The sequence below is a fragment of the Lissotriton helveticus genome, chromosome 9 (assembly GCF_964261635.1).
Source record: "Lissotriton helveticus chromosome 9, aLisHel1.1, whole genome shotgun sequence".
Classification (NCBI taxonomy): domain Eukaryota; kingdom Metazoa; phylum Chordata; class Amphibia; order Caudata; family Salamandridae; genus Lissotriton; species Lissotriton helveticus.
In genome coordinates this window covers 1027514353-1027539298 of record NC_136070.1, presented here as the reverse complement: position 1 = coordinate 1027539298, position 24946 = coordinate 1027514353, and the positions used below count along the sequence as shown (strand labels likewise).

General features: G+C 37.8%; 1 protein-coding gene across 12 annotated transcripts in view; it reads right to left on the bottom strand.

Moving 5' to 3' along the window:
* Positions 1 to 1278: 1278 nt before the first annotated feature.
* The window catches only part of MITF (melanocyte inducing transcription factor), a 759320-nt gene continuing 735652 nt past the window's right edge, over positions 1279 to 24946 (bottom strand). For 4 of the 12 annotated variants that reach the window (XM_078661339.1, XM_078661336.1, XM_078661345.1 and 1 more), the window contains 6 exons: positions 24179 to 24296; positions 12583 to 12639; positions 11984 to 12059; positions 6953 to 7042; positions 6223 to 6370; positions 3762 to 4292 (listed from right to left, as the gene is read on the bottom strand). In XM_078661339.1, coding sequence (XP_078517465.1) covers positions 3891 to 4292; positions 6223 to 6370; positions 6953 to 7042; positions 11984 to 12059; positions 12583 to 12639; positions 24179 to 24296 — 891 coding nt within the window. In that variant the 3' untranslated portion in view covers positions 3762 to 3890. Of the gene's footprint in view, positions 4293 to 6222; positions 6371 to 6952; positions 7043 to 11983; positions 12060 to 12582; positions 12640 to 24086; positions 24121 to 24178; positions 24297 to 24946 lie in introns of all 12 variants that reach the window. The other 8 variants (XM_078661342.1, XM_078661337.1, XM_078661343.1 and 5 more) reach the window with 6 other exon arrangements.

The following is a 24946-nucleotide window of genomic DNA, read 5'->3' as shown; positions in this document are numbered from 1 at the left end:
ATCATCATACTTGAAGTTATACACTATACAACCAAAACTCAAATCCCTCAAAGTAAAATGTAATGCCTACTCCTTGAGCTGAAACACTTCACAGTATATTGTGAAACTCTCCTTATTTCCTTTCCATTTGCCAATTTTACATAAAGATTCCGACTGGATTTTGTAGCCAACAATATGAACATATGGTAAACTGTTTAACTGCTAGTTGAAACCGTTTTATTCTTAACACAGGATTCTGAAAAGATACACTGAAAGTAAAGCCTAAAATGAGCTTGAGAAAGCATGTAATCACTAAAAAATGGCACAATGAAAAGGTGCTGTGTGTAAAGTCTTACCAGCAAAGACTTACTCTTTAGCGTCTATAGTTCTTTAAAAAAATGCTCGGAATATTGTCATAATATAAAAACATGGCTAACTGAACTTTAACCATACAAGGGATCTTCTGAAAAGTTTAGAAGGTCAGAGATAACTGCTCTATTTTAGAACTTGAGATTGTGATGCAGTTGATAGGATTTGAATACAAAGATGAACAAGAGGTTGCCAATAACCAATAACTCTAATATTATGTCAGATAAAATGTAATAAAGAGCCAATATAACGGGGTTGCCAATAACCAATAACTCTAATATTATGTCAGATAAAATGCAATAAACAGCCAATATAACCGAAGTAAAAAGTGGTCATTCTATATTAGGAATGTGCATACTGACTTTCCTTTTTGAGGCTTGATTCTGGGACTTGGCCCTGCTAAAGCAGTACTGCAGAGGCGTCTCGTTCTATGTACATGGTCATTGCAGTTGTTTTTCACTATTATTTTACTTATCGTAGCATTATAAATATTGTTAAATTAACCACACCAAAAGAAATATAGGTATAAAAATTGTGTCCTAAAATGGCCAGACTTACCACTATATTGAAACCTGAAACCCAGACATTTTAGCACAGAGCATGATTTTACTGTGATGTATGATATATACACAAAGGGGCAGTATTTTTGCCTTGCCTACATGCACTCCTCTCACTTCAAGCTATACAAAGAGAACAATTAAGGCTGTCAGAGTACAAACTCTGTTTCACCCTATAGGAACAAATGTATGGTAAGGATGGCATTATTAGCATTGTATTTGAATGTTCCCTGCTTATACAGTTAAACGTTCTCCCAATCCTATCTCGTACACCTTCAAGTTTATTTGTTTGATCTTTTTGTACTCACTTGTTCTATCAAAAAACTGAGTAAACAGTTCAAACTAGTTAAGTTGGCACCACTGCACTAGAATATCAAAAATGTGTATTTAATAGTAATCTTTAGGAAACTGGAAGCTCTTTACTTTTTCATACTTAGGCACCGTGCTACACATCTTTACAATAAATACAATTCAAGCTGTGCCCTATGTCACGCTTCAGTCAGTGCTCGTCAAAGAAGGCTACAACTATAGTATAAGGCACTTCATTCTGAATGAATTATATATGCACATCTGTCATTTACACGCTAAACACAGCTTGCTACAGATATTCCTTTCTCCTAACTTGTAACACTATATTACATCTGTGAAAAGACACCTAGGCTGATCATCATACGCTAATTACTACTGTTATTGCATAGGTCTACATATTAGATTAGATTAGATATTGCACTCAAACTAGTTTTACATCATTGTAAGAGAACTAAACAGTTATTTGGTTTCCAAGCATATTACGGTCCTTTTTGGACAGAACCACTTAAAAATAAATACATATGAATCCTAAAAAGCTTAATTTATATCATGTCTATAACTGTAATGTTTTAAAAACATTTCCAAGGTATATTGCGATAATATACAAAATATTTCATATTCATTTAAAAAATAAATCCCAGTTATGCACTTGCCATATTTTTAAACACCCATCTGACCATCAATAATACTATTCAAGTACACTATAGATTTTCACAAGCGTTTTAAACATCCTTCAAGTGTTGAGACTTTGCATAGTGCCAACCTTTACTGTTAGTGGCTATGTTAATATGTTTACAATAGTGTCACAAGCTACATCATCTAGGCTGGATATAAATGTTCCATACACCCAAGTGATGTTACAAATGCCACTGCACATACGTCAAACAACTACTCAGATTGTATCTGTCTGTGTGCACGTCACAAACAGGTAAACATGAAAAGACCAAGCAATAGCAAGGTAATGTCTTAAATAATCTTGCCCAAAAATGTTCTTTTTTTTAAATCAATGCACAGTACGGGTGAGTAAAAGTCACAATTGCCATTTTTCAAAAGTACAAATCATGCACTAAAGGCGCTCTTCAGATCAAGTCTCTGAAGTGAGTTTATAACAAGGTTCAATAAACAAGTCCTTGAAAGGTGTGGCCTCCGGTGAATGCAAACATAGTGGAAGTCTTGACACTAGAGTTTTTTCGCACATTCTCATTTAGTGTAGGTTCCCACTTCCCTAAAGCATTAAAATGTTGTTTGTCCATGTAATGCACGACTTCTATAAAGACCTCCAAAGAAGTCTTTAGAGCAAGCTCAGAAATTCTCCAGTCTTTCTTCCTTTTTATATGTTCTAACGCTACAAATGAAATATGATCGCAAATAGCATTCATTTTCCAAAATGGAAGAAATTAAAATGTATTGTACAATGCAATCTTAAATATCACCAAGGAGAAGTCAACGTAAAAAGAATTTGGGTTAATTCCACTGAATTTATACATTTTCTTATCTTATTGTACATTTGCTAAGCTAAGGAAAATTGGCTTGTCTGTATAAAAAAGTATTTTCTTTCAAACATCAACGTCTTTCACAATTGTTAAGACCAAAATACTGCCACTAAACATATGTGAAAGTTCAACTCATTATTCAGTACATCTTATAACCCACAAGCTATGTGCAGGTATGACAATGTCAAATGTTGCAAGAAAATAAATGCTTGCCTCACAAATACTGAAATATCTAGGGCCAAGGTAGTCAGTCATCTGTTGGAGGTACTGTTTTGCTAGTTCAGGCAATCAGTTGTGAAAAGCTATTGCGTAAAGCGATCTTGATGGGCAGAATTATAATACTTTAATCACATTTCCACACCAAGGTTTCAATGCTTGGAAAAGAGTGGCTACTACTACCCCACACAGTGGTGCTCATTTTATTGACTTTGGAAGGATTAAAGGTTATTTTCGTTCTACAATGATTTGAACCTGTGACAGAAACAGTTTTCAGTAGCAGGTGCATTTACACTGAACTCTCACGAACACAATACCAGGGTTCCAAACCAGTCCTTATTAGCCTGAGCGATAACCATAATGTGAACATTCTTTCCGAATTATTGATTGGAATATTGCACCAAAAGTATCTGTTTAGTAACTGGAATCAGATACGGTCATGGACAAAAGTTTATATTCAATGATAACTTTCACTTTTTTGAGTTAGAACTGTACTTTGCAAGACATTTCCATAAAATTAATTTCCAGCTGTTTCTGTATTTTTCAGAGAGCCATAAGAAGCTAACATCTTTTTTCAAGTCAATAGTTTTTTTTGGTTTCTTTACATTCATTTACAAAAATAAAACAGAAAGCAACCAATCCAGCAGATTCGGCAGGGAAACAAACACATCGTTGGATCTGAGATGTCATTTCATCCACCCAATGTTGCTAGACGAAGCAGTTCTTCATGAAACCATTTCATGTGTGATGCACTTGATGAATACTTTGGAGGCATAAGAACATCCAAAATAGAACACTCTTTACCTATTAGCAAAACTTTCAGAAAACGTTCTGCTCTGTTCTACTGAGGAACTAAAAGAAGGGAAGGTATACGAAGAGAACAATTAAGATAGTCATAAAAAGTTAAATTATTTTATCTACTGATCAAAATATATAGCAGTCTGTAAGAGGCCACGCAATTTCTTTGCTAGCAGGCATGATCTGCTTCTTCCATGCTCATACTGCTTCTTCGGCTGCTTGCTTTCGAAGCACCGGGAGACACTGATGAGAGAAGTGGATCAGTTACTGCTGGTGAGAGAGTATCGTCCATCAAAATGTCTTCCAGTTTGGATCTCATCTTTGTGGGCATATTGTAGACATTAGGAGAGTCCGTCATATGTCGGAGGGTGTTACTAAATGTGATGGTTCCATCTGTGAGATCAAGAGTTGTAGTGCAAGAAAGATCTGGGTGGTGCTGCGGTAACACCTCTTGGCCGCAACTGTCTAGAACTGACTCTTGTTTTATCACCCTGTTCACTAGATCTGAAGATGAGAGGCCGGAGGAAGGCATAACTGAAATTCCATGAGCTCTGGCCTGCATCTCTAGCTCCTAAAGAAAGAAACAGAAGAAACATTGGTCAGTAGGAAAGAAGAAAACATAAATTCTTATCAAATCTCACTCTGAATAATTAGACATGAATAAATGACAACTTTAATCAAATGTTATATCAGGCATTTGAAAGCCCACTTATGTTACGAGGCCAAGGGGGTCAGAAGCATAATTACACCCTATATAGTTATGTCACATACATCATATGGCATTGTGCCACAGACAAGCATCATCAGTGACCTCTAGATTATATGTATCATAGTCTACTTTAAAAGGAAATTATCAATTAACCTGGATGAATATCTTGTAACCACACTGATCAGCTGGGGTTCATGGTTTACAGAATGTAAGTCTAACATTGAGGGAAATATGTGTGAAAGTTACTCTACTGTAAATCTAGTTTGAGTAACTATCTGTATTTTTAAGGGTGGAGGGCTTATTAACTAACATGGTCTTCTAAATGCTTATTGAGTCTGACTCAAAAAAAAAAATAGAATATTTTGGATAAATCTGGATTTATCGGAGTAAGTTTGTGTTGGACAACCCCTAAAGATTTTAATGGCTCCTACCCTTTCCTATCTGTACAACATTAGGGGGGAAAAGAGATCAAATCAATTAGAGAGCAAGAGGAGCAAAAAAATTCCTATCCTTTGGATGGTACAGTAACTTTTATGAAAACTATTCCTGACCATTCTGCACCAACACGCCAAAACTAAAGCACTTAAAATGCACTTCGCATCCATCTACCGATCTGCCAGCTTACAATTCTAGACTTGAAACAAATAACATACATTTTTTAAGTTTTTAGATGTCGAAAAGAAATGGTTGCTTCTTCGATCAACCATCCAAATAGTTTGATTTGTCTTATAAACAGGACTACTGTCCCTGAGGTAAGTTACTCTTTTAACATGAGTAGGGTAGGGGAGAGTGTTTGTTTATAACATCTGCTTATTGTAAATGTGGTAAATACACAAGATTAACAGACACATACAAAATGATGTTAGTCTTATCTATCAAATCCTGAGAATGATTGTGCAGCATTCAGAAAATAACCCAAGATACGATTCAGACTTGTCAAATTGAGCTAAAAGGCTAAAATAAGTAAGATTCGCAAATCTGGAAGCACTGTTGTATCCTTGACTTGTTTATGTTATATTACAAAATCCAAGACTACACAGTTGCACATTTTTTACACACAGAGTTGTGCTGAAAAGGTACCTGGAATCCCACTATTTTTAAAATTATTGGATGCATTTGTAATCTGATTTTGAACACAAGGCGGCCAAAATGGGTGGAGAGAGAGAGAAAAAAAAGTGAGGGGAGGAGGAAGAATCACGATGAGCAGACTCTCAAGGGTGCAAATGCGTGTTTGGTGGGAGAACACAATTGGAGATATGATTTGTGCCTAGTGAGGAGTTCTTACTCTCTGCTTCATGTCTATGAGCCTACATGACAGTGCAGTGCCTGATGTCACATGGGTGACTTTCAAGCTGTCTCCAATTGTCAGCCAACACCAGTGGTAGTTTGCCTGTGATAGTTCACAGCAAGCCCCATCATGCGTGTAGCTTCTGCCCAAAAAAAAAAAAAAAACACTGTCCCAAAGTTGCCGGGATGAAAAAGGACAACTATGTGGAATATCTGCTCCCAATTTACTGTAAAGAGACTTTACAAGAACAATCTTTGGGGAAAGAAAAAAGATTTTCCCCTGGAAAGCCTCAATGATCACACATTGCCTTCAGCTAGCAGCTGCGGCCAATGGATACAGGATGTACAGTGATCACACCCCACCAACCCAACACCGTGCATCTCTGCTAGGCATGGGATCGTTATGAACAAATTAACACCTTTTCACTTGGCTTGATTACTCGCAGCAGAAAAGATATTTATATCCCAGCATTTCACACAAAAAAATATGTCTGCATCAGCAAACCTGTATTCGCAGCAGCAGATGCCGGTTTGCATGCTCCAGTTTCTTCTGTTTGTTCTCAAGTTCTCGTGTACGCTGCTGTTCTCTTTGCAGCTTGCGGATGTAATCTACTGACGCCTTCAAAATAGTCCCCTTGTTCCAGCGCATGTCACTGCAAGAACCAAAGCAAAAGACAGTGTTCAGGAGTCAGAGCCCTTCCAAGCAAATGAATTGCAGCAGTACTGGCTAGAGTATCATTTTGTTCACTTAAATATTAGGCATACACAACACTTGATGTCCCCAATTTGTGTACACTATTTAGAGGTGTGTAAAGGAATAGATGAAGCTGTCAGTTGATGTGTAGTTCTCAACTGAACCCCCTTTAAATCTTTGAACACCCCCCACGTACATATGCATAAAAGCCACATTGCACAGTTGCTAATTCATTTGTCAGTGTTTAATGTGCCCTTTGCTTTTGCATTTAAATGACAATTGCTTGCTTCTTTTTATCAAGGGGAGCTGGAGCGGGGAGGAGGGAAGGCGCGGGGAGGGGGAGAGGGAGGGGAAACAACTGAGCTCCAGAAGGTGAAGTGCCCCGTCCCATAGAAACTGATTGGAAAAACAGAACAATAGAAAATGTCATGCCATTATGTAATATGGGAAGACTGTAATGTTCCTAAATTCACTGCATAGTGCCCAGAGAGTGCTTGTTAGGTCAATCACTCCTACAATAATCTAACAACGCTTTACTCACTCTCTGCTGTAGGGAATACTCATGGAACAGTATGGGCCGGGTCGCACATTCCCTCTAATCTCCCAGTCTGTGGAACCTGCCTCCACAGCCCTAGAGGAAAGGTCAATATTAACTTTGACGGCACAGGAAAGATAAATTCGAGAATATAAGTGCAAACATCGTAAATGAAATCCCTTAGAACCTTAAACATAGCATCATATTTTCCTGTCACGAGCCAATCCATCAGACTGAAGGATTAAATATAGATCCCAGACTGACAGCACCTTGCCTTTAGGTGGCATGGCACAGTCTTGTCCCTGCTGCTATATCCTTCCAGGGTGAGAGGGTCTGACAGGGGTTTAAAATGACACAGCTAGCATTCTCTTTGAAAGACGTGAAATACTTTAGCTGCCAGTGTTCCTCCCTATATTGTTGACCAATAACGATAGATGTACCTTAATTGGATCCTCACTCAGTTTCTTCTCTCCACTTAACACTCTGTTTTGATGTGCATTCACCCCATTGAATTGGTATAGAATTCATCACACCAGTGCTTAAATTGACCCGGAGGTTGCTGGTGGAGTCTACTGGCACTCTTTTATGGGGAACAGCACTTATTTTTCCTTATCAAACATTCACTGAGAGCAAGAGAGGGTAACACACACAAAGGGGAACAAAGGTGTAAGAGAAAACCATCACAAAGAGAAAAGGCTGGATCCTGCAAGAGTGAGATAAAAGGGCAGGAAGTAACTGGTAGAAGATTAAAGAGAAATGAGGTGGATTCAAGACTATGCAGCCTTGGCATTCAGTGCACAGACATTTAATAACTCCATCCACAGACATCTGAGCAGAGCTTTGGGCACTGACACACATTATTTTCCAAATTAACTACTGCACCACACTCTCCCTACCCAGCCCTACATCCTAAAGATCTGTGTTACTGATATGTGTTTGGAACCATGCAAATGTACTCTTGTAGAGCATGAGCATCCCTCTACATTACATTAAAAAAATATTTTAGCTCTTTCACTGTAAGGAATATATGATGTGTGCTTACGGATGCATTACCTGACTTGTCACATGCAATTATTTTGTAACATGCACTTTAAAAAAAAAAAATGTTTTAAAATCATTAGGAGTCGTTATGGATACCACCTAAATCTATTTCCATACTTTTGCTTAACAACCCTTTTCAGAAGGGAAAACAGTAAGCTTTTTAAAAGAAAGAACCAAAGGCCAAACGTGTAATCCTTGTTGTGCCCTGCACTATTCAACACAATTTAATGTACACAGGTCCGGCCTTTAGCATGGGTGAGCTCGGCCCACGCCCATGGCACTGGAGCTGCCTGCCTAATCTCCCTTATACCAAGCTCCAAACTAAAGTGTGCTTAAACACTTTTTAGGAAGGCTGCTGGTAACCGTGTCCTCATTTGTTTTAGTTTTCTTCTCGCTGAGCCCCTTAACCTTCCCCACCTCATTTTACCCCTCCAAAGTTTTCAACACACCGATAATTGAAGATGGGTGAGAGAAAGGTAGCGCGCCATCTGGTTTCTCCCTTGGAGCTATCTAAGCAAAGGCCATCTCTGAATGTGTGCACTCTCAGTGTACTATAATGTGTGCCTTCTAAATGGGTGATCACTCCTCTGAGTGTCTGATCTCCCCTGTCGCTGCCACAGACTGAAAGAAAAGGCTGAGTGGCAGGAAAATGGCTCCTAGCTAGCTATGCCACAGTGACACTCAATCATTCATTCATTTTGTTGCTCCTCTGGCTCCTGGAGCAAACGACACAGGATGTTATAGTGCATGTACATGCAGCGGCCGTTGGAAGCGGGTCCATGTATGTGCACCTTGGCCCTCATACGATGTGACTGCACCGCCTGGAGAGGAAGCATGCCAAGGGTGGTCATGAAGGCCTTCCTTTATGGAAGAGCCCTGCGCAGGTGCATGTACTATGAAGGTGAGTAGAAGAGGTTGAGTCTCTTTTGTTTTGGCTATGTACAACTGCAAATGAGGGAACTTTCGCTTTAAAGTGGTAGGATGTTAAGTTATTCAGCCCATTCTGAATCACATGACGGAAACGGTCTAATATGGGGCCAGGTGAATGCAAAATAGTAGAGTCAATGTATGTAATAAAGAACCATGTCTCTGACAATGAAGGCAGGGTAAAGGATTCTTATGCCTTCAATGTGCCATTTTATAAAAATCAGTCAGCTGAGGACAACTGAGGATATCTCTTGGTTCAAATCGTACAAAGTGTTAATGTTCTTTTTAAGAAACTATATCTTGGCACCAATTAAACTATCTAAGTTGGAACAGATCAAGAGAAGGACTTATTTATTTTTTTAAAGCTGTGTTTACCTTTGAAAGGTCGTGCATTACTGAGATTGGGAACCATTTTACACTCTAAAGTATGTGGATGTCGAAATTACCTTTGCGTTTTTTACTGAAACATTTTGTTTGGGGGAAGAAGTGCGAGAAGGATAGAGATGAGTGAGAAGTCTGTATTTGCCGAATTAGTGTATACCTTTATTAGTCTGGAGTGTTAGCGCGTAGACTAAAACATTCACACAGGCATCTTGCAAAGGAAGAGAGGATGAAAACACTAAACATGGCACATGCAAATATCAATTTGCTACATTACAATTGCAGCTAAATGAGTAGAACTGTGTAACTGTTTATTGAGTCAGCGTAATGCCCACAATGGTCAGTTTTGCAATAGCATACGGACACGATTTGGGACATTTGATTATAGTGCACAAGCTCGGAATTTCAAAACAAAATTAACCAATAATGTTATTAAGACACAGTTGCAGTGTTTTCAGCCAACTGCGTGCCTTATGAGGGTAATTACTGTTCACTAAAACATGAGTCACTTAATAAATATAGTAGGAACCACCTTCTGTGGAATTAATAATTTATGTGTGGATTTTTCTAAATTGGGAATGGAGCAAAAATAAAGTCTAAAATACTTGCTTTAGTATAGTTGATGTTGCCTTCAGTATAAAGGCACATGTTTTTTTAAAAAGAGAAATCCAAATGCTCACACGGCCTACTGAAAATATGCAGTGGTGACATTCAAAGGTGGGATAAGCTCCCAATTTACACACCGTGGTTTTCTCACAAAAAATAAATCTTTGCTGCCCTGTAAGAACTGCGTAAAAGGAAAAGCACAGCAATATAACCAAACTATCTTAACTTCTTTAAATAGTCCGACTACATGTTGTAGCTTGTAACAAGTTGGCTTTACCATGGAAAATTGCAGACAACTTATACCTTTTTAACAGAGTCAAATTAAAAAAGTGTATGCTACTTTGAACTTGTTGACAAACAATGCCATCTTTTGAAAATATACTATTCATAAGAACTGTTAATTAAGAGATCTGATTATTTTAATAGCATTGTTATCACCTTTTGTACCCATCTATGTATTTGTATTAGTTTGGCCCATGCTGTTCACCGAGGCTGTGCAGCATCGACAAAAGTAAAGAAAACAAATGTGCAGTGAAACAGACACTTTTGCACATCGTATCATTCTATAAACAGGTGCAAGTGCCACAAAGCATGTGTGTAACCGCAGAATGACACACACACTACTCTTTTTTTTTGATGGTCTAAGAGAGCAAATGCCACTCAGAGCCGTAAAGAAAAAAGAAATGTCAAGTGTGCAAAAGTACTTTTTAGTTTAGCAGAATGTTCAGGAGCAAATGTCAAATCCTGTGCATTCCAAAAATGGGAATATTTAAAAGACTACAAAGGTGGAGGAAGTATGGAGGAGCAGTGTAGGGGAAAGCTAAAGTGAGAGGAAGAATACAAATATGGCTGGGTGGTGAATGAGAAGAAAAGCAGCATATAAAGGGTATATAGCAACATGGTGCTTGGGATGTGGGCAGAAGCGCATAAATTAGATCAGAACACAAGGGAGTGAAAACAGGGCATGCAGCGTGTGGTTGTTTGAGGAGAAAGCCACGCTCAAAAAGAGAGCTAGAAAACACATGACCTTTCATAGAATGCTCAAAGAAAAAGTAAAAGGTTGTTCCGTAAAAATGAGGAGTGGACGAATATAAGTCAGCCAAGCAAAAGGATGGTAAAAGGCACACCCACCATAGTTAGGCAATCCATCTGATAAGAAGCAAGCAAATGAGAGTGGCAATAAAGCCAATGAACGGTAAGCAATGAATGGGCTTTACGTCCACTGTAAGTTTTAGTAAGCCCATACTAGGTCTTTTGCAACCTGACAGCTGGCTCTGTCTTAACGGTGAGATCTAAAAAGGGTTCATGATTATTTCAGAGCTATAAAAAAGTTTTCAAATCATTGCTGCAGTGATGGAATCAACTACTGGGAAACCCAACAAGATGTACTCAGGCAATCCCTTCTTTAAACCTCCAGAATGTATTTTATACATTTTTTAAGTTAACATTATTATTATATGTTGAAAACAACTTTTGCAACTTTTGTTTACGGTCTAAAATTTACAAAGGTATGGTACGTTGAGCATGCTGACAAACAATGCAACTTTTTAAAAAAAAACAATGTAATAACTTTTAAAGATAAATACTCTTCTTTTTATTTGGCAGCTTCCGAAAAGTTAGGATTGATGAAAATAATGTAGCAACCACGTTTCTTACTTTCATGGAACAGATGAAAGAAAATATGCATTATGTTCCACTAAAGGAAATATTAGGTGATCAAAAGTCCATGAATATCCTACTGCGAGAATCCACAATTCACACAAATCATTCAGAGTTGTCGTGGCACAATGAAAATACATAGTTTTTGCTTCTGATTCAGAAATTTCCCTTGCCCCCTCTCTCATAAATGCCAATAAATAGAAGTGAATGAGGGTCTCTGTGTTGCGGTAATGAGAAAGAGATGCATCAAATGAATAAAGGATAAATAGAGACAGGATAATCTAATTTTTTGGGTTCAACTTCAATACAAAAAGTGCCAAATTGAGATATATAATCCAAATGTATGAAATAAGAAGAATAATTCTGCCAAAGTTCTTTACTATCATTTAAATATATATATGTAGGCATTAAAAATATACTTACGGGTCATTTGATTTAGGTATCAAAGTACCTAACTCTTTAATACGATCATTAATATTAAATCTTCTTCTTCTTTCAACTATAATAAAGCAAGGCAATGAAATAGGTAAATTAGACATTTTGTAAAAAGGAAAAAGTCATTTTAAGATAATAGCTAATGCAAATGTGTTCGCAAATAGGTTGTGCACTATTTTCCTAAGTAAGTTGCCATGGAACATATCCGCAGTCCTTTCTGCCTCGACAAAACTGCGTTTGACAAAATGTTTTCTTATATTATAAACACCATAACTGCTAATCCAGCAGCAAATTTGAAATGACTGCACCTTACGTGTATAAAAATATATCCAGCAACTGTATGTGCATAATGAGAAAAAGGTCTCTAGATTTGTGGTGTCATACAGAACACCATTTCAAAGTGAACTGAATGCATATTGCTGTTAAATGATGTAGGCACTGACATACATGGATAGATATTAAGTCCAATGATGAATCTAAATAACATACACATACGAACACCAAGCTATTTCAACTTGAATGAACATTTAGACTCTGTGCCTGATCAAGTAAAACAAATGCAATACACAAAGGACTGATCAACCTACTCAAATTGTGGTTGTCCTTCTTTTGTCTTTCTTTGGCCAATGCTCGTGCTTCAGACTCTGTAATAAAAGAACAGAGAAGTAAAGACATTTTCAATGTGAAACCTCTATAGCAAGGTATGTGAAATTTTGTCAATGGGTGTGTTGGCATCAATGGCAATAACACTTTGATCATAACTGGCTGTGTCTAATTAATATGTGGGCATCCATTTTGGTGTATAATTTGGTACAGGCACTGAACCAAATCATCCAAACTTTACCAATATGGCTCAGTATTCCATTTTTCCATGACGTTCAACTTATAAGCTTCCAATTATTTATATAAGCTGCACATAGACGTTTCCATTAGTCAATGTGAGGGAACAACAGGGACACAGACTCCTAGATGAACCAGTTCATTCTTTTAATGTGCCACTGATTTAAGTAATGATGGTAAATATGATCTGGATTGATAATGGGGACTAAATCTTGCCTCGCGGTATAAACTAAACAAGCAAACTCCAAATATTAGGACCAGAAGTACTCTGTGTTAGAGATATTTGACTTTAACTGATTTAAATGTGGCCTCTCAATGTAGAAAACATTATCAATGGCTCAACTGTTTGAATGCCTCAGGAGCAAAAGACATTTCAATCCATAATAATAATTCAATTGTTGTGCCAAGCTTTCAAGTTTGCAACTAAACTTATTAAATCATGATCAAAGTATTATGTTGTGTCACAATAACTTAAAACATCATTAGATAAAAAAAACTGAGCCACAATTCAGAAAACTGTTTAAAAAAGAACAAAAGAAAATAAGATAGCAGGTCAGTGCCTGTTATGCCAAACCAATTATAATGTACCACTCATGAGCCAGGTTTACAGTGTCTCCGATAACTCAAGGTGAACCATGTACATAGGCCCATGACGAATCAAGACTTCTCTTATATTTTGCACCCTACATGTCTTTGGGAACAGTAGCTGACACAGTCCTTCTGACTTTAAGTGAGTGAAAGGTTACAAAAGCATTCTTTGCCAGTCATTCAGCAAGTAAGTTGTAGCTCTCTAGTTGAAACATTTTTGTGTGGAGTCACGAGTTTCATGACATGTAGAAGACATAGCGAGACTGGTGCCACAGGCACCCCTGACATTTCTGAGGGATTTGTTAATTTTGTCAAGTTTATTGTTATTTTTGGGGGGTTTTGTCATGTGACATTTAGGTGCTTTAGGTTGCCTTGTTTTTAATCTGAAGCAAGAGCTATCCAGCCCTCCATCATGGGAACCATGTTCATGTACTATTGTATGTCAGTAGTGGCTGCCTGGGTGGTTATTACCAAATATCCATGCATCCTATGCTATGGATTATTAATCAATATTAGTATAACAATCTGTGTCCAATAAAACAAATACATTAATTGAAAGTATGTGGTGTATTTATGAATGGCAAATACAACTAATGCTTTTTGTTTTAATTGATTTATTAGTTTGTTTTATGGCACACAGTTTTTTTGTTCTCTAGCGGTAATTATTATAAAAAAAATTATGTATGGTTGTTACTATGGTTACAACCTCAAGAACCACTTTAGGCTAATTGTTATGTATTCAGAAATACGTATTTGCCTCTTCTAATATGGACTGAGAATCTAGTGTTGTTTAGAGGAGGGAAGAGAAAAACTCATCAAATGGTTGCAAGCTAAAAGGGATCCAATGTAACTGCTTAATATTTGATTTATTCTCTTGATCAGGATATCTGAAAGTAATGTTGAACTGCCCATTTCTTATATTTATTTAATATGTTATTCAAGTTACTGTTATGATTTAAGTAATACATTATGCCTCAATCATAGTTAGTGGAGAAGTGTGTCTCACTGGTTAGAGGAGGCAGACCCTGAAGCAGAGGTCAGACCCGGGACCAGGGTTCAATTCCCGACGCGGCAGGGTCTTGAGCCCAAATATCCACGGACTTGATCATTCTTGTTTCGGTGCCTACTCTAATCACGGGTTCACACTCTGCAGCTCTGGGCATTAGCTTGCTTAATCTCCACTACGGCCCCCCCCGCGGCGGGATGCCTGGCTTTCACCTTGGGGTGCCCAGTATGGGTATCTCACAGGGAATAAGCCAGGACGGGTTCCCAAGGCAAGCGCCGAGATGCCTACGGGTAATCGAGCGCTATATAAGAATGCATAATAATAATAATAATAATAATAATAATAGTTACCCCCTTAAGCGCTGCCGCCGGCCAACGGTCGTCACTAGCACTACCTCCCCAGTGCTGCGCACGACCGTTGGCCGACGGGCCAGCGCTCGTTATTTGAACTTTCAGCACTGGGTGCTGAACGTTCGACGCAGCTATGAGGTTACTGAAGGATAAAATATGTATCTATATCTTTACAAATAATGCAATGACAATGAAATCAGATTACAGACAATCCTTTCAAATGAGTGAATACTATGCATAACACTTTATGTTGGCCAAAAGGGGCCCCCTGAACTTTATTATATTGCTTAACCTAAACATACCTCTATTGGAAAGGTGTTATCTCACCTCAAATAGAACTTTAACCCTAACCATTAATCTAATTATAAGCCTAACCTTTAAACTACTCCTAAACCTTAACCTGAAACTAATCCCCATCCTCTTTGGAACTCTGTTACTGCCTTAACTTCAACTATCACATTAACCATAAATCGCAATAACCCTTGCATTACAATTAAACGTGTCCCAATTCAGAACTCTTTACTTAAATTAAAAAACACTGACCTCAATGATAAATTAACATATTATTTTTGTTATTTACTACAGGGACTTGTTCACAATGGTTTTATTCTTTCTTGCAGTTATAACATAACCCTATCAAATTACTTACAACTCAAGTTCTGACAATACAGAATGCAAACATCAAGCTTTGTGATTAAACAATACCACATTATAGATATTCTAACTATTAAAAGGGATATCTGTTCTATAAAGAACTCTGATAGGATCAGTCTCCATATCTAGAACTGTTTTAAGGGACCAAGACGGAGATTGCTACTCTGCAGTGCAAAATATATATGTTCATGTAATAAACGTAGTCCCCATATACATCCTTGTTAATTTCGTTCCCTGCTCAAAATAAAACATAAACACAAAAATATGGTCCAGATTAATTTCACAGCATAGTAGAACACAATTATTAAATTGGTGAATTCAGTACAGTGGTGCCGTTCTGCTTGGATATCAGCAAACAGAACACACAGCAACAACACAAAAATCAAGTGGAAATGGTGTTTTACTACAATAAGGCTTAGCTAAAATGATGGTATACTGGTGTGTCTTAGGCCAACTTAAACGTGATTTACAAAAGACACACTGAAAAATTATGAATATTATTCTAACTAATTTCTCTACAAAATAAGTTTTATATAAATAAAAAAGAGACATTTTAACAAGAATGAGTGAGTTCCTTGTTTTCTGTACTCATGACTTCTACGCATTATTTTGAGAAGGGCTGGTTTAGCTTTCGTCCAATTGACCTTATTGAATACAATGGGGCTTCTCAGTGATTTGTGTCTAAGAGGCATCTATGTACTACATTTCTAAGCAATTACTCAATTTTCAAAAAGATGTATTTCATTAGATGAATGATGTATAGTTCAGCCAAGTAATAGTTTGTTTGCAGTCGTGTTCCTTGATTAGTTAAACTAAAAGGCCCTTGTTTTAATTTGGATCTGAAGAGAACATCAACATATAGGATTTTTTATTTCATTGTTTAATACAACACTGGGCACTGCAGCTCAAGTGTTAATCATTATTTGGTGGAAGGAGCAGCTAGAACCGTGAAGGCATAAAGAGGCTTTTGCAGTCCTGGGTGTGGTGTTGTTTTGCTCCCCCTTTCCAACACGGAGTTGGCATAGCTTACCAATTCTAATTGGTTCCACTCACTCGCCAACTTGAGAAGTGGGGAACTGTGGAACGAAAGCACTGCGTTAAGTTAGGGAAAGGCGTGCCTTCAGTCCAGGAAATGTTATGGTAGAGAAATGCACTATTATTGAAATAACCAAATAGAGCTTTAATGCAAACATATATTTGTGACCACTCCCCTGCGGCCACTGAGGGGAAAAAAAGATGCAGTTGCAAAGGTATTTCTGTGTCTGGTGGTACTTCTGCGGCCTAGCGATATGTGCATTGACAGTAATTCTTCCCTACAGAGTCAAAGTCACCTGAGGAAATGGAGCATGTGATTACAAAGTTGGGCCATTTCACTGACCTTAAGCAAAGGAGAAATGCTACTAAGATAACCATACATGGTTTGAGGGGTGAAAACATTGAATAAAACTACTGAAGACTATTGGAACCAATGAAGAGGCAGAGTTTAGCAAAATTATTTTTTAAACCATGTGCCCCAGAAGAAGTTCATGAAAGAAATTTCAAAGGTAAGAGAGTTTTGAAGTTTCTATTATCAGCAAAGATATCACCCACGAGTATAGGGACTGAATTAAAGAACCTCCAGAGATGCTGGCACGAAGACACTGCAGGGGTGTATCATAACAACAAATTCATCACAAAGAACCCTAAACAAGGAATAGAGATAGCCAAAACACGTTCAGTTAAGGCACTACATAATGTGTTAACATTGAGATCAATGGGTAATATAGGTATGTTTATATGTATGGCTTATATGTACATTAAGTTAAAATATTACAAATGTGATTTGAGTTAGGCATAGCCTTAGAAAGTAAGAAATAGACTTAGGGTTTACTGTAAGAGTTATAATTAAGACACGTAATGAATGACAGATACTGCTAAGGGTGAGAGTAAGGTTTAAGGGTTGCAGTAAGAGTTCTGGTTACAATGTATTCAGAGTTATAATTGAAGGTAAGGGTAGGAAATGGTCATGAAAGAGGACACCAAAGTAGCAGTTGTAAATCAAAATATTAGCTGCAAGTACTTTGGTTAATTCACTGTCATGTCAATCTTTGTTAAGAGAGATCTTGCACATATTTGCTTGAGAGACACTTACCTCCATAGCAACACCCCTTGACCTGATCCCCCACCCCTTAATTTATGTTGGGGATGGGGGACATAGCAAAAACAAGCTTAGTGGGACTCATCACTTTACCAAAGTAATGGTATCAGGGTAATGGCAAATCTTTTAGCCAATAAAGGCTCTAGTCACCCTGGCTCAATGTAACTCTAGGAGGAAAGTTCATACCTTTCTCAAAAGAGGAACATCATTTATAGCTGCACAATAGCATTTATACACTGACAGGTTGGAATGAAATATAACTTCAAGGGTCTTTACTTTGTTGGTAGGAATAACATATTTTGCAAATTGTTTCTTTTTAATACAAATATGCTCATTTATGTACCTTATTTTGGAGTACTGGAAGAAGGGATTCTCCCATTGAGCCAACACAATGTTTAGTTCTTCCAAGATTGAATCCTCAAATAATGCACTCTGCGCAACTAGATGTCAGGATCGCAAGCTCGAGCCTGCTAGGGCAACAGGGTACAGTTGTCCACTGCTGGGAATTCAAATTCAATGCTCACGAAAAGCCTTTATCAATGTACAGAATTATTCAACATTCACAAGAAAAGAAGCACTACCAATTAGGCCTACTGGAAACGTCAAAAGGAGCATTTGCTCTTTCCAAATTTCCTTGTCCCTCCACCTGGTACTGACAGCTCGCAAATCACAAGATACTGAGTTACTACTGAAGACTGGACCCTGTTCCATTCAATCCTTCTGATATCATAACACCAAAAACAAAAAATGCAACTTCCAAAATACATTGTACTTTAAGAATCAAAGCTCAAAATATATTCCTTGTATTTTGCAACAAAATAATCGGAGGTCAATATTAATAGCTGAATGCATCAATCGCTGCTCAGGTTTAGGTTTGCCTGACTGAGGCTCATACACAAAATATTCTATGTGCCAAGAAGAAGGTTTCCACAAACAAATGCCTCCCAACTGATTTGGGAGGAAAACCCCTACTAGCATAAAACAACCTCCAGTACAAGATGACAATACATCCAGGTAAATGCAGATTACTTAGAGAGGAAGTTACAGAACAGTACTACAATCTACCCTCGGGAGCAAGAAACACTGAAGGAATTCTAAGAGGTTCCAAACCACAAAAGAGTAATTTCAGGGAAAAAGTATCAAATTGGGACTTACAGGTGGCAGATTCACTGAAACAATTCAACTGTGTTTTGATATGAATTTAGCGGAATATCTTTACCTCTACTGAACAGGAAACTGGAGACGGAAAGACATTATAAGTATGGCAGCCATCATGGATTGGTCTTTTATTAAAACCTATTATGAGAGATTAGCCGTTAGAAGATGGCTTCCTTGGGGATAAGGAACCGTGGTATAGACTATGCTTGGCCAGTTGCAAACAAACCGTCATATTAGCACCTTACAGGATGTACCTGCAACTGGCGAAGACCCCAGGCACAACCAACCCATACTCTCCCGAGATCTTTTCCACCGAGGATGTGAAGCTCATCAACCCAATCATGTGGGTGGGGAATCTGGGGGGGAGGGGAGAAAAAAAGTACCACTGTCTCACCCATGAGTGGTGAACTAAAGAGAGCACCCTGGGAAGAAAGTTCTAAATCCTCCTGGGATCATTGCGTCATGTGTACCTGATCCGCAACACCAGTAACTTGGATAGGTGGTGTGAGGAATTCCTGGCCGGCTGTCCAGGTGTAACAGTCAATGCTTACACGTGGTACAATATTGAAAATGCTTTTTGTCATCTTTTGCAGTTCTTTGAATTCTTTGCTTGTGAGACTGTGTGCGTGCTTTCATCCCAAAAATAGATTGTGCATTTTATTTTTGACAGGTAAAATGGCATTTTTGTGGGGCTATTTGTTCCTACCTGTGCTGCCGCTCACATTCTTCCTAGGGTTTTGTAAATACAGCCCAGGCACACTGCCCTTCTTCAATAATCCAGTTACCTGCATTAATATTTTTGAAACTTCACAGTCGGACGCTGCGAATAGCCCCAAGCAACCCCTGCTGGTTCCCAGTTACTTCATTTCTGACTGTTCCTAGTGTTCTTATATTTCCTTTTATGGTTAGCTGTGTTTATATGCACTATGCACTGCATTTAAGTTTCCCCTATAGCTGTATCCCATACAGGGGTCTTGGTATCTGCCTTCTTTGTAGGTTTCATGTTGGTTTCCCTGCTTAGGTCCCAGTCTTAGTACCGCCTACAGATTGCAACTGATTTTTTCCAGCAGTAGATTGATAAAATAACTGATTGATAGTGATGGTGGTGGAGTTGGTGGCAAGTTCTAATGCTTACCAAGTGCCTTCTTTAGTGTTAGTCTATTTTTATTTGTAACTTACATTCTCTGTTTAGATTTCTTCTGTGTTTATTATTGTGATATTATCTTTGTATATATAAAGTCTGTTCTATTGTAGCATTTATTTCTATCCTAGTTGTACTAATTTAAACTGCTCTGGCATCCCAGCCGAGCTTTAGTTACAGCAGTGCTAGATCTATATTTCTCATAGAATTATTAGTCTTTTCTACTACAGTGTTGTTTGTGCACCTAACAAAGATGCCTAATTCCCACCTCATACTGCCCATGTGGATTCTACACAGCAAACCTAATTTTCATAGCTGAATTCTGATTTGTTAATTCTGGAGTTATCTTGGGTGGATTTGTATGTTACATTTGTGTATACTTCTCCAGAGCACCATCTGAGCCCCACTGATTGTACATTCAGGCTGGCAATGGCAATAGATTGTCGAAACACCAGTTGCCTGTCACTGGCATGGCTGTGAAATTAAACACTAGGTATTGTAAAAATGAGTGAAGATGATGAACATATATTTATAACAGATCAAGCACTAGATTGGAACACTGGGTATTGCCCACCTGTCTGGTGTTAATAAGAAAACACTTCCCTTAAATTCACTGTTGCCAAAATGTAGGAAACAATGCATTCCCACAAAAGATAACCCCCATTTATTTGCTAGTTTCAACAGCCCACAACCTCCTTAATTCTGGACAATAGGGAAAACGCATTGTTGTTTCTGAAAGCTGCTGAAAGGTTCAGTAGCTAAAACAATGCCAAGTCTCCATTGTTATTCATGTATAATGAATGTTGATGCTTTAAAAGAATTCAGGTTGAAAATCCTCTAAAAGAGTTATATTGTAAATATTGTTTAAGTATGATAATAGATGCTGTTTCAAACAACTTTAAAAGGAGATATGTTTCAGATATGAAATGATAATATTTAGAGATGGTAGAAATTATTTTTATACTTAACGGTAAAGAATGTAATAGCCAATTGCTTATGCATGAATATCTTGGGATTGTATAGCAAGAACATAACTAGTGAGCAACTGAGCTTGGCACCAGATCTGCCAGGTGATCAGGATTGAGAATAAGAGGAAGAATGGAAGAAGTGTGAACATGTTCTCTGGTGTGCAAGACCCAAGAGTCGTGAGGAGTATCAATTCCTTATCACTGGAGGATAAGATTCTCCTTCAGGACATGAGTAATCAGTTGGTTATTTAAGTTCACAGTATTTTGTATCAATTGAAAAAGCTTAGCACCAGCCTTTTACCTCTTGCCTCTTTTGATTTCCAATCTTGAACTTTCATTGAGGGATCTATTCTCTAGATACTGGCACCTATCTTTGTTGTACCAGGAGCTTTACCTACACTACACCAATTCCATTAAATCATTGGGCCACTGCATCTAGGTGACCAGTACATCACTGACCATTACTCTGACCAAAGTAAGAATTCAAATATTGGAAAAATTACATATTTACATTAATATAATGCATGTGCTATTTAATCAAATATTTTTTACAAAATCCAAAATTAAGGGTTAGAAAATAAATAAATCAAAAAGGAGGTGCCAGCGGGACTCTCCCCAAGATATTTTATGTCACAAACACATTTACACTTCAAAAAATATGAAAAGAAAAAATAAGATTTAGAGAGAGCATAAGTATTAAAATAATAAAATAATGGTAAAATAATTGTTTGAAAATAATTTCATACATGCTGGAGTAAGGACCCCATTCAGTAGGTTATTCAAATAATTAAGAATGCAAGTAAGTTTAGGTATATTAATTTTTTTTTAAGTTAAAATAATTATTGGTTATGTCTAGTTGTACATACTGGTTTAGAAGGATTATTTTAAATGAATGAATCTGAATAAAATAATTTTAGGCTTAGGCTAGATAGATAAAAACAAGATCAAATAAATATAAAACAATAGTAAATTTGAGCATTTAGGATACGTAAAAAAACTAGAACTGATTAAATCACAAAAAATGCAAGGAATACCATACAAGTAAATTAGGATCATGTAATTATAGCTTAAGGGCAGTGATTACATTTAATACCAATTAAAAACACAAAATAGTCTTAGGATAACACCTAAAGTTGCTAATACGACAAAAACCTCAGATCATAAAAAAAATGCTTCAAGAAAAAGAGGAGAGAAATGAGAAAAGTGCACCAAAGCGGTTGTCAAATTTCATGGAACTGATCTGCAAACTAGCGGTGGCCAAGCAAAAATATCTCCATGGTAACCATAAAAAACAAACATGAGAAACCCAGAGGCTAGATGAATAAATCTGAAAAGCTACAAAAGCAACACTCCAGGTCGGATACTAGAGAAATTAGACTACCAATGGGGACAACAAGTACAACTTGAGAAGTCACAGACCAGATGATGTCCCTAAGTTTTGGATAAAGAAATTCACAAACGCATTTCAACCTGTAAAAATTCATTAACATGGTAATTATGACAATTAATTCTGTGTCAGAGCTGGAGGCAGGTTGAGCAGTGCCCTGAACCTCTGGGAAAAAGCTTGCGGCTTGGGCTATGTCCCTACCAGAACCCCTTCCTCAGAGGGAAAACCTTGGCCTCTAGAGGATTGAAAATTTGCACAACCTGGTGGGCAAGACTCCTGCCAAGGCTAAATGCAAACAAGGACAACCTATGGGAGATGATGCCACTGATAGGCTGAAAGAGTGTTTCTATCATGGTTTAAAAACAGGCAAGAGGGCAAAGCGGGTGGAAGCGGACGTCATTCGGTACCTCCGACGATCAGGTTGCAAATAATTCTGGGGTGGACCTAACAGGCTTAAACATCCCGAACGATGATGGTGGCAACACAGAATTCCTTGGTGCGTCGCACGATGGTTAAGATGTCAGAGACCTTGGCATCCATACTCTGAACCTGAGAGATAGAAAGGAGGTAAGCAGGGTCAGCAACCTAAATCACCTGCAGGTATACTGAACTCAGAGGACATTTGCCATCCCATGTCCTATGAACAGTCCCCAGCTGACAAGGTCAGCCAATATAAGGTGTGCAAACTTTGGAAGCCTTTGGACAAAGAGGTCGGGGATGCCTGAGGGCCCTATGAAAGATATTGACAGGTCTTGCATCGCTGCCGGATAAGTTGCTGGACATGGCAGGCCCACTGACCAAAGTTCCAGACATGGCAAAGGAGGCAAAAAAAGCGGGCTCGCCTAAAATTCTGTATGGATAGGGACAACATGAAGTGATACTCCTGGGCTATGCCAATTGTGCTGTTTCTATGAAGATATACATATCTCTGCTCATCAGGGTTGACCGTAAACTCACTGACTTCACCACTTCCAAAGGTAAATTATATTGCAAATTCTGGTCTCTGATTTTTTACCTGAAGTATGAATTACCTCTCCAACAACCACGTTTATAGACAAACTACACACATTTTCATGAAGGATATAGCATTCACCTGTTAACCCTTCTTGTCCCCTAGAGCCACAATCATGCATATATGAATCCACCCCACTCCACATCTGGCCAGACTGCATTGTACATCTCATACCACTTTGCTTTGTGGGCTGTGCCATGCCTAAAATCCCCATTTCAGACTACTATCTTGCAAGGTTGAACTTAGGAACCTATTTCTTCAATGAATAAACCACTTTACTATGGCTATGATTGCTAGTTTTTTCAGTATTTTTTCAGTGCTCGTTATGTGATTACAGTTAATATTCTACCAAGCATGTATGTAGTAATTACATTTCATACATTTGTTCTGCTTCAGTGAAAGTAATATAAATGTGTAATGTATTTGGTGAATTTGTGTTTTCTGTAAGTATTATATATGTAAGCTTCTCTCCATCCTAACCCACCTTACACCTTTACATCACACAATTAGGACTCAGATACTTGGTAGGGCTAGGTTTGCATGCAACAAAACAGTGGCTATAAAATAACAGAAATATGGATGTCCTAGAACAATATATCTGATGCAAATAATGGAGGTTGTGTGCGTACCAACAGCACTCTTTTTTCTTTAGGCACAGCAGTGTTTAGTTGAGAAATTGTACCAAGTATTGTATGGTAAGATGGTGTGTTTTATGAAAAAAACAAGAGGTTATCTGAAGATCCAGTGGTCTTCAAATGGGGATCTCCCAATTGACAACAGTTATTCATGTAAAATACACTTACTAAACTACCATATAACATACAATAGAATCAATAAATGCAAGACATACCGTAATATACTGTTGCGTCCAGGTTATCCTCGTTCTAAATGAATGCAAAAAAGCATTGTCAACGTACAGTAAACAGATTTCCAAAGATTTACCTGTGAGCTCCTTTTTAATATTGGGGAGATTAGCTGGACAAGAGTTGCTGATGCTAAGGCCTGAGGGAGGCATGCCTTGGTTGCCATATATATCAATCAAATTACCAGATACAGGTAACTGGAGAGAATAAAAAGAGAAAGAAAGACCTCAGCTAGTGCAGTGGCTAAATCCTTTCTTTCCACTTAACACCAGTCACATATCTACGCTGTTTGATGCACTCTGATTTCACAATTGATCCGTCAATTCTATGAAATGCATTGTAAATACCTGGTGTTTATTTAGTGTACCTGCCTATCTGTAAACAGAATAAATTGTTCAGCCTAGTAATTTCATAGACAGCAGCTTAGAGATGCTGGGTTTGACACTGATATTAAAACAAGTTGAGTACAAAGCATTGCATTTAAAGTTGTCTGTGAATAATTTTCTGATAATGCTAATTATTCCTACATTACATTGTAGGTTATGTTGGACAGTGAATTTATATTTTTTAACTCATATGCTATCCCATAACTATCCCATAACTTGTGCGGCTCAGGAGTCATGCCACTGAAATTAATGAGAAAGAAGTACAGGATGGCTTTAAAGGGGATGTGCTAAATGACCAAGAAACTCACTGCAAGAGATGGACTTTGCTGTGATGGACCAAGATGAACATACAGCATAAGATTAGGTCTTTGGGTAGTGGCAATGTAAGATTGTCAGTGAAGGTAGTCAATAAAATGTCTTTGAGGAGTCAATAGGACCACAACTTCTAAATTGTGAGATAA